Source organism: Lemur catta, chromosome 10, assembly GCF_020740605.2.
Source record: "Lemur catta isolate mLemCat1 chromosome 10, mLemCat1.pri, whole genome shotgun sequence".
NCBI classification, from domain to species: Eukaryota; Metazoa; Chordata; class Mammalia; order Primates; family Lemuridae; genus Lemur; species Lemur catta.
Window position 1 is genome coordinate 52,544,196 of NC_059137.1, and position 13,635 is coordinate 52,557,830.

The 13,635-nt window shown below is 35.7% G+C and overlaps 1 protein-coding gene across 3 annotated transcripts in view; it reads left to right on the forward strand.

The window, feature by feature from the left end:
* FREM1 (FRAS1 related extracellular matrix 1) overlaps positions 1-13,635 on the forward strand; it is a 138,770-nt gene that overhangs the window by 120,863 nt on the left and 4,272 nt on the right. For all 3 annotated transcript variants that reach the window (XM_045562571.1, XM_045562569.1, XM_045562570.1), the window contains 7 exons: positions 1,708-1,857; positions 3,346-3,584; positions 4,259-4,306; positions 4,567-4,731; positions 4,933-5,061; positions 5,531-5,646; positions 12,694-12,779. In XM_045562571.1, the coding sequence (XP_045418527.1) occupies positions 1,708-1,857; positions 3,346-3,584; positions 4,259-4,306; positions 4,567-4,731; positions 4,933-5,061; positions 5,531-5,646; positions 12,694-12,779 (933 nt within the window). The remainder of the gene's footprint in view (positions 1-1,707; positions 1,858-3,345; positions 3,585-4,258; positions 4,307-4,566; positions 4,732-4,932; positions 5,062-5,530; positions 5,647-12,693; positions 12,780-13,635) is intronic.

The following is a 13,635-nucleotide window of genomic DNA, read 5'->3' on the forward strand; positions in this document are numbered from 1 at the left end:
CTCTTACTCTTTCTTACTCTGGAGCCCATATATATATAGGATAAACCATCAGTTCTATTCTTTGGCAGCTAATCATACATAGCTTTGAATGATTCTTTGACTTTTCTAACATTTATGTCTGTCTCCTCCAAGAGAATTTAAACTCCTTTGGGTCAGGGCTTGGCTTATGTTACACTTATGGTATTCTCCATAGCATCTAATGCACAGGTAGGCACATAATAAGTACAAAATATATATTTTGATGAATTGATTCATCCATTCATGAGATGGGAATTATATAGTATTTTATATTAGATGCTTCACTTCTCTTTTTGTAAAGACTGCAAAAGTATTGATTTAAGAACTCAATTGATACCAAAAGTTTAAGAAATTAGCTGTCAGACTATTTTTTTAAATAAAATTATTCCAAATACACCTAATTTTTTCCCTTTAAGTGCAACCAGCCAAGAGTAGTATAAGGGAACGGTTTTATCTTTCCATTGGATTCTGTTGGAGATTGATGAGACTTTGATCATGAGATCTATGTGGGGCTTACCTTCAAGAGAGAGGCATCATATGGATGGCACATTTGAGAGGCATAAATCTGTAGGAGGCAGTCTACAAGGGAAAAAAAAAAGAGATATTTTTAAGAGAAGGCTAGGGAAAAAATTATTTAACTATCTTATATAAAGGAGTTTAGGGGAGAAAATACTCAAATAGCCAATGAGTAAATGGCAGAACAAACTTTTCAAACTTAGCCCTGACAGGTTAAACCACCAGTTTATTGTCTTTTTTCCCCCTTAAACCTGAGCCTTCTCTCTCCACTTCAACAGTATTCTCTTTACTTCCTGTCACCATTTTCTCTTCTAAATAAACTCAGAGGATAACCGGTAATACACATTATGGAAACTGGTCAGGCTAAGAAAAATCTTAGAAATTTCTTCCGGCCTGAATATAATCTTTTGTGTTTCTGGGGATTGCTTTGCTTTCCGTCTCGGCGGTGACAGGGTGGCTGGGATATGTTTGTAACATAAAAACGGTTTTGTATTAAGTTTGCAAAGTTATTGTGAACCAAGTTTGATTGTAGCTTCATGAATAGAGGCAGGCGGAAAGGGGGAGGGAAAGGGCTCAGTCTATTTCTAGACGCCCCCCCAGCCCCCAGCCCATAAATTCTCTCTAGGAGGATATCAAACTGCTGTGTGTTACCTCATCAGAAAAAGCATTTGTGGGCTAGAAGGATCTCAGGAAGCGGGGCAGCCAGCGCAGGCAGCTGTCTTTAGAAATCAATCATGTCAAGGGTCCCATGAATAGCATGAAGTACCATCCAATAATCACTTCTGTCTACATCAACCTCTTAAGATTTTTGAAACTATTAAGATTTTAAGATTGCAGTACTCCTTTATTCTTAAGAAGAGACGGGACAGGTCGGGGGAAAAATATTGTCTTGGATCTCATCTACTAACCATTTTTTTTTTCATCCCTTACATAATGCAGCTTACTTTTTTGTTACAGTGTTTGCATTTAAACAGAATCATCATTGTCCAGGAACAAATGTGGTCTTTTCATATTATTTGGGAGAACAGCAGGACTTCAGTGAGTTGGTAGCAGTACAATAGCTCACTCAGGCTACTGCAGTCTAGCTGTAGACATGTTAATTAATATATTTCTCTGACACCTAGGTGATTGAAATAGCAATTAAAGAGTAATTAAAATGTTTACTTCTTGTAGGAATGTCAACTAAGATGTGGAATATAGCAATTACCTATGACGGATTAGAGGAAGATGATGAGGTCTTTGAAGTAATTCTGAACTCCCCTGTGAATGCAGTTCTTGGCACAAAGACAAAAGCTGCAGTGAAAATTTTGGACTCAAAAGGAGGTATTCTTTTGATCCTCATCTTGAAATCAGGAGCAGTCCTGGCGCTGTAGCTCTTGCTTTCAACGGCTAACGTGCTTGATAACACCTTCAAATCAAAGTGCTTAATTTCTTGTCAAGAAAGCAACCTCGGTCATGATGGAGGCCCTTTATTCTGGTTTCTGCTTCATGTGGTTTTCCTCCTGCTAAGAACTATCGCTTGAGAAAAGCAACAAGTCAGTGCCATAGTTGTTTTTTTCCTACTCGTTTGTTGTTCTCACCAAGGGGGAAACAATGTTGGTGAGAATCTATCGATAATTATTTTCCCCCAGAGTCTGTAGAGCTGTAATTATCTTCCTCTGTTAAAGAGAGCTCTCAATGCCTAAAATCTGAGCCCCCACTGTAGTGTGACCAGGAAAATTCTAAGAGAGGAAGGAATTGGAGAAAAATAAATGTGAAAGATGCAGCTGGCCTGGGGATTCAGGAGCAGCTGGAGAATATTAATGAATGACTTTGGGCTGCAGAGCCAAACAGGTCCTGGACTGTAAATGCGAAAGAGCAACCTGTGAACTAAATAAAATAAAGACCAGCCAAAGTCCTTGGTGCTCAGATTTTTTTTCTGTCCAATACCTCCTAGTCACTTGTCTTTTTAGCATTTGACAAGTGACCACTACCATACTCAATCTTATACCCTCATTTTCACACCCATCATGCCTGTGGTCCATATTTTTTTCTTACCTGGAATATATTCTCTTCTTTTCTCATCCTATAATAAGCGTGGGCACTATCCTGTTTGCTTTATAATATCCATGTTTCCACAACATCTCTCCCTACTACCTTTCCTCACCAAATTCATTTATTTTCCAGTAGAATTTTCCATTCACAGTAAGTACACAAAATACATAAAATACACACTTGATATATGAAATATAAAATATTCAGATAAGGGTTCTGACTTTAGATTTTTTTTTATGCCTTCTCAGAAATACTAACCCATGAGGTTTCCAGTAGAAACAGCTCTGTTAATACTTACTGGCTCTTTGTTCTGTAACAGTTGAGTGCAAATTTTTATAACTTACTTGATTCTGTGACATCTTTAAACAGTTCCAATTTCCACCTCTAGTTGATGAACACTTTGAAGTGCTTGTGGAATAATAGTTGATCAGTGAATAAACCTGATATATTGAGGAGTACTGTAAAATGAAGGGAAGTGAAGCTGTTTCCCAAGTATATGGTATGATTATAAAATTGTGACAATGATTTTCCTTTGGGGTTTGTGAAATCAGTTTCATGACTATGAAACCACCCTGTAGATGTGCAGAAGGCACAGCTTTCCTGGATGGAAACTGATGAAGAATAAAAGAGTTTCTGGCAAATGGCAAAAAGGCAACATCTGGTGGGAGAATCATCCATCTAAGTTTAATGACAAGCTGCTGCAGGAGCTGTGTCAATGTGATCCCTTATCTGTTTGTGTAAAATGAACTGACCGCCTGCCATCTTGCATGCCTCCAGGACAGTGCCATCCTTCATACTCCCTCAACCAAAGCAAGAACAACACATGGGAGAAGGGCATTTGGCGCCCACTACCCCCAGGGTCTTCCTCACCCACCACTTCTGGTTCTTTTCATCTGGAAAGAAGACCTCTTCCATCTTCCAAGTGGCTAGCGGTCACCAGGGGAGACACCCTGCGGGGCTTTGATTCTACAGATCTTTCTCAAAGGAAGCTTAGGACCCGCGGGAATGGCAAAACAGTAAGGATGGGGGCTTGCTGGGAGTTGATGTGTGGAATACATTAAAAGAATCAAAAGATATTAATAAGTATTCTGAAACACTGAAGCAGTTGTTTTGATTCTTATAGTAAGTGAGTTCCTTACGCAGTTATGCAGTGCCTTTTGTATACAAAGATCATGAGGCTTCCCCGCTTCATTAATTGTACTAATTGAGGTGAAAGATATACTGATTCATCCATATGATTTCTGCTTTTGTTCCTTTTGTGATGAAGACAGATAGGTAATGACCAGTGGCCCTGAAACAGAGTGAGATTAAGTGATCCACTGGGGTGTGGAAGCCATGGCTTTGACCTTATTAGCACAGCACTCTTCACCAGAGTGTGTGTGTGTGTGTGTGTGTGTGTGTGTGTTTTCTTGGACCTCTGTGTCCTACAGATGTACTCAAAAAAATAAAGATATCTTTTCTCCCTAACTAGTACTATATATGCATAAATCAACACAATAATCATAAATTGTGATTAAGCCTAGTGACTTTTGAAATTGCAACGATTTATTTAGGCATGGAAAATCTTAAGAAATACATATTTTAAAATTTTTCAAACATTACCAAGATCTTACTAGAAGCGTGATTTTACCCTATTGCTAATTACTATTCAAGCCAATTTTCTTCATATTTTGTTCTCTGTTGATTTTAGGTTCCTCCATCCTCTGTTTATAGAAATGGAACAGATATCATCTATAATGTAAGCATTGTCAAAGGACTGCTAAATTTCTTGTGTTTAGGGGTACAAAATATTTAGTGAAACTATTATTTTATATCTTTTATATTTTTATATTTCTTTTAAAAATATTTTGAAATTAGAGGCTTGGGTGGTCAGAAAAAAACCTCTTGCATCTTTCTGCTGTGATCAAATTCTTGAATTGCTCATTTTTACAACAATTTTTTTTTATTTGCTATATTGATGTTTGTTTTTTCCTTATTGTTGTTGGTGATTTCATCAAGTATCATGGAATGGTTTCCTTTAAACTAGAGGATGACAGTTCCCCAACTCAGACAAGGAAGGCCAAAGTATCCATCATTAGTCAGCCACAAAAGGCAACCAAAGTGCCAGAGCTGCCTCAGGCAGATAAGGTGGAATCCACAAGTGACTCACACTTCTCCAGACAGGTATGGAAATCTTCTTTCCTTCCTATTCACCTTATAACAGGCTGTTTGCTGGGTCGTAAACACACTTAATTCACAAAATAGCCTCTAAGCTTGGGGAGAGTTTACTGAACACAAATGCTTCCCACAAATGAAGACCCAAAGGAGGTAAATTCATCATCAACTTAAATTAAGTCAATTCTAAATTGCTTTTCCTTACCATAGGGCCAGTTGCCCTCATTTGCAAAGAACTGCACTCTGGAATTAAAGGGGCTCTTCCATTTTGAAGAAAGCACCCAAAAACTCTATCAATGCAATGGGATTGCCTGGAAAGCCTGGAGCCCCCAAACCAAGGTAGGAGATAGGTTGGGCAGCCAGGCACCTTTATTTGCAGTGTGCCCTGTGATATAAGCTAATAAAGGGGGGATGACCTGGTGTGTGACTCAAATCCTGCTATATCTGCCTGCCCTTGTTAGACCTTGAAGGCCAAGAGGAAAAAATGGCCCAAAGTGTTATTTTTCAAAATCACAAAATATATTATTAATAGTTAAATCAACACGATTTAAGAGGATGTGCACTTATTTTGTTTAATTATCAGAATGTGAAAAGTGTAAAATGGAAACATTGCTGACTGTGGTAGTGTTTTTTATGAGAATCCAGTGCATGTCTCAAGGTGGAGAACTGGGATTAGGGCTGACTGACTCCCTTTGTGGTGGCGGAGCTACTCTACTGAAGTTAGGGGACTCATAGGGCTCCTTATGCTGACAGCAGACTCTAAATTGTAAATAGTATTATGATGTGAACACAGGCAACTATTTTTCAGGTTGTGGAAGAAAAATCCTGCCCAGCTGGGTGGCTCCAACACTCAGGCTACTGTCACATCTTGATCACAGAGAAGAAAGGCACCTGGAATGTGGCTGCCCGAGCCTGCAGGGAACAGTAGGGCACCCTATGTCACCTTTCATTGATGTTTTCTTTTCCACTATTTTTCTATTTTCTCATGGAACTGTAAGACTGCTTCATTCATTCAACAAGTATTGAGTGTCTAATATCTGCCTGGCCTTGTTTTAGGATCCTCGAGGGAGTTCTATAGTTCAGAATGGATTTGTGAATGATCTTGATAATGTATTTGACTTAGTTCTTTTCTGTTAGAGCTGTACCATGGCTACAATTTTTTTTTTTTTTTTTTTGGTGGCTCTATCTCAGTCTTTTGGAGAAAATCAGGAAATCAGGAAGAGCTTTTCTAAGTCAGCTGCACTACAGGTTCTGATATGTGATAGGAATCCTGCCCACTGATTTGAAAATATATAGTAATGAAAAGCCTTATAGCATCAGGCCACTAGCAATATAAGAAGCATTGATGATTATAAAGCTAGACAAGTTGGACAAAGGCTCATTGGGTAACAGAACATTCAATGAAGGATGACTTGTGGTCAGATAATGACAACAAAATTTATCTAGTCCAGAAGGACTTTAAAAATGCATATGTTCCTATCCCTCACCTTCCTTTTTTGCTAACCTGGATATTATCCAAACAACACAGTTAAACTAATATGCCCCATGGCTGGAAGTTGAGACTAGAGAGGTCCATGGTTAATATTGATCAGATCTTGTACTTCATCAAATTTTAAAATTATGCTCATCTAAAAACACCATTAAGAAAATGAAAGACCAAACCACATTCAGGAAAAGTTATTCTCAAATCACATATCTGATGAAGGTCTTGAATTCTGAAAAACTTCTACAAATCAATAACAAAAAGGCAGCTCAAACAATAGCAAATGAATTGGAGAGTTCACAAGAGGACATGTACAATTAATTGGCCACTAAGTAAATGACAAGCTGCTCAACATCCTTAGATAATGGGTACATGAAAAAGCCACAATGAAATATCACTTCACATCTGCTGGAATAATTAAAATCTTAAAGGTGACAATACCAAATGTTGAAGAAGAAGTAGAACATAACTTTATTCATAAAAATAATAATTTGGGTTATTTGTCTTTTTGTTATTGATCTGTAGGAGTACCTTACTTTTTTTATCAACAAGAGAATAAATTGAGGGTTTTTTGATAAATTGTTTTATAAGCAATGAAATAGAATGAATTACTGAAACCTCCAAGAATATGGATAAATTGTGGATAAAACAAAAACCGAATGTATAGAGAAAGCAGCCCCAAAGAATACATATTGTATGATTTCATTTATATGAATACGAAAATCTAATCTATGGTTCTAGAAATAAAAAATATTATCTCTGGTAGGATTGTAGAATGACTAGAAAATAGCAAGAGGTAATGTTCTAGAGTGATGGAAATGTTCTGTCTTACTCTGGTTGGTTGCTACAGGGATGTATATACAATTGTCAAAACTCATCAAAATAAGTATTTAAAAACCTATTCATTTTATTGTGTGTAAATTATGCCTAGATTTTTTTACAGCTGACAAAATGTTTTAAAGTGTGTTTAAAAACTGGCTAAATCACCTGTTCTTCACTGGCGTATTTCATGTCCTAACTACGACTAAAGACTCCGTAGACATTAATCAGTGGCTTTTAGGTTTTTTGTTGATAAGTTGGTGGTACCAAATAAGTTAAAATATAAAAAACTTTAAAATAATCATTGTTTAGATACTTATATTCCCATAGTGCTATGTGTTAAAGAACAAATAAGGCATTCTTCCACAAAAATAACCAGATGCCCTACTTTTATTTAAAGTTTGTCTTACTGTATTGAAAGGTCTGGAGGGAGTAGTGGTATTGGCCTTTTCTCCTCCCCGAGGAAAGAGCTTTGATGTAGATCAAAAGCTATCTGAACCAGCAAGAAGAAGATTGCAATATGCTACAAAAGGGAGAATATTATGGTTTCTCTACTAACAAAAATGAGGGCAAGAACAGATATACTCCAGTGAAATTTATCAAGGTTAAATTGTTGCTGGGATTTGTTGGGAAAATGTAGATGAACAGAACTTCTCAACTTCAAGTTTGGAAGCAGCCTTATTGTTCATCCTCCAGTGATTCTTGAAGGACAATGCAAGTAACTATGCCGGTATATAATGAAGCTTTCACTGGTTCTTAATGTAATGAGAAAAATAAAGACAATGTATGTTGAGAAATATCTTTCTATCTGGTCATAGATGGTGGTTTAGAGTTGCCAAACGTCTTTTTAGAAAAACTGTTCTTTATTCGGAGATTATGATCTTCTAGCTTTTTAGTGTCAAAAATCACTTTTTATAAAATCATGGCAACTTATAGTAATATTATTGATGCCCTCATGTTGACAACCCTACAACAGTCTCCTGTTTTTTTAAAAAAATTTGATTGATCCATCTAATTGCAGATGGATTTTAATGGTGAGTACCAAGACTAGTTATAGAGAGGTTCTTCACATATCTACTAATATTGCACAATTTAATCATTCCATTAATAAACTTGAGGCCCAAATTAATTAGAAAGCCTGGCTACTTCCTCATGCACTTGACCTAAGATTTCACCTGCAACTTGTTTTAAGCACTTTAATCTATAACCCTTTGCATTAGCCTGACCTACATGCTTCCTTGTCAATAACACCTCACTTTTATATTTATAGTTTATGAAATTATTTCACATGTGTTAGCTAATTTGATTCTCCCATGACTGCTATTATTATCTACAGTTCAGATATTTTTTTTTAAATCATTTGCTCATGGTCATACAAGCAAGTAAATGAAAGTGATAGGACTTAATTTGTCATTATACTCTCCAAAATGGCTGCATCAGTATAAGGGATGTCTCATCATGGGTGTGTTGACAAGCATGTCTATCTTAACTTTGTCTTGGGCTAACAACCGAAAGTAGATTTTCAAGATTATGTCTTAAGAATTTTGTATCTCTCACTACAAGGACATATGAAGACTTTTATTAAGTTATGGATCCTAAGTTTCCTTTGGGTTTGAATCATAACCTCTCAGGGCAAACCTAAGGTACAATCAAGTTCTAAGTTTATAGATTCGTTCATTTAAAAAATATTTATTGGGCACTATTGTACTATAACTGTGTAGACCAAACCACATTTTAACCCTCCAGTATTGGCCCCACAACCCAATAACTAAATCACTCCTTGTTCAACAATGAGCTTCAGGGAAACAGACACTAAGATGCTCCAGATCCAGCTGTCCTCTATGGCAAGTCCTAAGTGTAAAATTGTCATACAACCTGGCAATTCCTTCCAACATTCCCTTCCCACAAAGTTCTATTAAGAATGTGAAAGTTGCTAAATTTAACAGCATTTATTAATAGCTTTCATTGAGTTGATGTCTTCCTTTAAGTTCAGTTATGAATTTCTCTGGACCTAAATGTAATAATATGATTTGCAAGCAATATTTGTTGATTGCATAGATAAGAACATAAGTGGTATTTAGAACTACTATAAGTGGAAAGACATTTTGTTCTGGAAAAAACCATTACAAAGTCTATTATAATACCTGAAAATTTTCTACCTCTCCTATTAAGTCAAAAGGATTAATGATTATATCAAATAGATCAAACATGATGTTATAACAGGTTCAGAACTACTTTGTTAAAATTATTTTAATAAATTCTGGTCTCAGGGAATTGTTTTATGCTGTAAAAATGTGTCTTCTTTTTAGATAGAAAACTGGAAAAGCTCTCAGAACAAGAGAATGGTTTTAGGGACAACTGGAGCTTTTCCACCATATTTTACAAAGCAACTAATTATTTATCAGTAATATAAATTCTTTCAAATTGCACATTACCTATTCATTATATTGGCATGGAAATTAAAACATATATTAAATATCACATAGAATGGTATTCCAAGGTGTGCAGAGGAGGTAAAGAAAACATATAGTGTAAGACTTTTTAAATAACAAAAAAACCTCTAATTTTAAAATTTTAGTTTAAAGAATGGATATAAATATTTTCTCTGATTATATTTGCATGATACTTCAATATACATTTTATTTCAAAAGGACAAGAAGAATGATTACAGGTATATTTTTTTTAAAGTCTAGCAATAAATTAAAAGCAAATTAAAAGGAAAGTAAAAGATTGCCATATTCCTTTAGGCCAGTCATTCTAGGAGGAACATTTCTGGGTGGCAAGGCCACCTCCTCAGTGTAATTTTTCTCTGAACCCCAAGTCTGCCTCTGCTCATTCAGCACATTTTATTCATCCTTTGGGCCTCCCTGCTTTCCTTTGTCTATTCTTTTTCTGGTTCATTTTGTCCTCTTCTTCTTCAATCCCATTGGCTTAAAAATGGAGATTCCTCTGAGCATGGTCAATTCCTTCTGTGATGTAAAATTCACAGTTTAACATTTTATAACCTGGAGATTTACCTTCTCAATAAGTATTTTAGAAGATGGTTTTAGATTCTATAATTAGAATTACTATGCATATAATATGTTTTGATTCGGTCTGAGGGACCATTATTTGATTCTGGGCTGTGATTCCTCAGGCTCCCTCACTGGTATATGTACCTGAATGTCTCTGACAGTGGGTCATTTACAACACCCATGTTTCAATAAGGACAGCAAAACTTACTTTATCCTTTCTCCTTAACCAGATTGCTAACACAACTCAGTTTTTATCTCCAACCTTCTTCCTACCCACTGGCATTCTATTATTTTTCTAACTCAAAGGAGCCAGACTTCTAGATCAGGCATTTCTTGAATTTACATCCAGTAATCTCATCTGCTCATTTCCGAAGGCAGTCATTATACATTTGGTAATTCTATTATTATAGATCATTATCTATGAAACTATTTTGTTTTCCCACAGGAGTGTCTGGAACCCCTGCTGGCCTGAGTTACCCTGAAGTATAACTATACTTAATCTAAAAATTTCAAAGAAATAGATATTTATTTCTATAACTGAAAAAATTAAGGTTTTGTTTTTAATTCTTTCCACAAAAGATTATTTGTATATATTTTATATCCATATGTATACATATCTATACAGATAATATCTATCATATTTTATATCTGAGCATAAAAGAAAAGGGACACTCTATTTTGACTTTTATGAGTGTCTGCATGGTGGGGGTAGGCAACATCAAGGAGAGTGATCTTTTATTATAACATCTGGGCTTTAAAGCACAGATCAATAGGTTTTAAACATTCTTTTTGGAAAATGAGCAATTGCCTACTTATAAAGATTAATTACTTAATGCCAAAATACTACTCAGAAGAAGTTTGTTTCTAGCTGACATAAAATAATCAACATACAAATACCTAAATATTTCTTTTGTGAATAACTAAGTACTTTACCAATCTGAAGCACAACTATTTTCCCATCTCATTCCTTTAGGACTTCTTACTTTTTGGAGAGTCAAAAAGGAAACCGATACTGTCCTTGAGCAGATGAAATGGATTTTACAAAGTCTGTTTTAGATAGCTTTAAGAATCTTCAAGACAGAGATGTTAAATATCCATGAATAAAACCTGTTATTTCCTGATAATGAAGTAGAGACTGCAAAGTTAGGGAACATTTTTAAGGAAATTAGGGAATTCAGTAAGGGAATTAAGGGGCAGAGCAGGGAGTGGAACCTTGGTTTCCCATGCTCTGTCCAATATTCCATAGTGACTGCGACAGCCACTCAAGCCCTTCCTCGGCATTTAACTCAAGTTTGATATTTTGCGTTCTAAGCCCACAGCCTGGTAGAATGACCATATTGGATGTGATGGGGAAGGAAGGAGAGGAAATGCCCCACCATACCTGCTGTACTTGTCAGACAGGAGGTGACAGTAAGTAACAAGGTCAGAACTAAGTCACAAAACCCCCATCTAGCAACCTGAGACCATTTAGCAGAGGGGCAAAAAGCCTTACATATCTCAGGAGGCCTAGAAGTCACCATTGCGTTGTAGAATAGCAAGGTACTGGTATTAGAGGGGGAAAAATCATGAAGAAACAAATGACATTCACCATATATGGTCTGGAAAAGCAGAGAAATGGATCTGAATTTTGAAAAGACATCGGCAAAATAAATAGAATTCAATTCAATAGCTGTCTAACTTTATACAAGTTTTGCTAATTTTGTTTCTTACTTTTTTTCATATCAGTGGGTATTAACCGGGCAAGAAGATCACATTGATTTTATTTTTTTTGTTTGATTTTTTTAAAAAAACATTTTAAAATTATTTCTTTTTAAATTTAATTTTATTTTTAACTGACAAATAATAATTGTATTATTTATGGGGTACAACGTGATGTTATGATGCATGTACACATTGTGTATTTGCTTTTTGTTTGAAACTTTTTTTAAAGAAGAAAAGAAAAAATAATTATTGGCTTTTTACTTAAAGTTTTGAAAGAGCTTTTAATAAGCACTACTAGGGAATTAGGCTCAATCAAATATTGCTTTTAGGAATAATTCAGCTAGCTGCAAAAATAATTCATAAGAAATCTATTTTAAGAGAAAATTTTTATATATGTTTGTAAAAACAGGTATTTTAATTTCTACACAATATATGAAATTTTGACAGTGGGGCTATGCCCCTTTCACTGAATATAATGAAAAGGTCATAATTACTGTTTTATTTGACTAAACACACCAAGCTCCAAGTTTAGACCTCAAGTAATTTTATCTGAATACTTAGTTTCAGTTTCCTTAATGATCAAATTAACTAGATAATTACCAAATTTATACCAGCTAGAAATAAACTTCTTATCAGAAGAATAGTATTTGGAGATTAAATAATTAATTTTTATTAGCAGGCAATTGCTCATTTTCCAAAAAGAATGTTTAAAACCTATTGGTCTGTGCTTTAAAGCCCAGATATTATAATAAAAGATCGCTCTGCTTGATGTTGCCTACCCCCACCATGCAGACTCTCATAAAAGCCAAAATAGAGTATTGAAATCTTGGAAAGTTCTTTCTAGATATGTACTTTTATGTATTTTAAACATTTGTATTTCTGTTATGCATTTTATATCAACAGAAATGTAACTCCCTGTCGCTGATGCTCTCATTTTTATTTGTTTGCGTGTAGATACCTGGGCAGCCTTGTAACTGTGTTCTCCAGGCAGCACATGAGATGGCTCTGGGACATCAGTGGGAGAAAGCCCTTTTGGATAGGCAAGTGTCTGTGCTATGGTGAGGAGGGAGGCAAGGACATGAGGAGATTAGGCACCACCACTCACTGGTCCGTTCCATGGACCAAGTGATTGTGGTTTACAACAATAGGCAACGGTTAGATGGTTAGTCTAAACCATCTATCTTTTAAAACTCCTCTTAAACCTTTTGATATAATACTTTCATTTTTAGGCATCTATCCCAAAGAGATAATTAGGGTTGTGGTTAGATTGATAGGTAAGAGAATTCATTGCAATAGTATTTCTAAAAGTAAAAAATTTAGAAATAGCTATAACTCGAGAATGGTTAAATAAATTATAGTACAGCCATATGGAGCAATATTTAATATTTAGTGCTTTTGCAAGCCATTAAATAATGAAGACATGGCAAAAATGCCTTATGTTTATTTATTAATTCATTTTACAAATATGTGTTGGATGCGTACTATATTATAGATGAAATATATAAGGTAATGCATTTGGGGCAAGGTGCTAAGTAAAAATGGAGGGTCCACAGCCATATGAAGTATGAAATAATTTAGAATACAAAAAGAAATTTATATGCATGTGGTGTATGTATAAAGAATTAGAAATGGGCCGGGCGTGGTGGCTCATGCCTGTAATCCTAGCCCTCTGGGAGGCCAAGGCGGGTGGATCGCTTGAGGTCAGGAGTTCGAGACCAGCCTGAGCCAGACCCCGTCTCTACTGAAATTAGGAATAAAAATTATCTGGACAACTAAAAATATATATAGAAAAAATTAGCTGGGCATGGTGGCGCATGCCTGTAGTCCCAGCTACCCGGGAGGCTGAGGCAGTAGGATCGCTCAAGCCCAGGAGTTTGAGGTCGCTGTGAGCTGGGC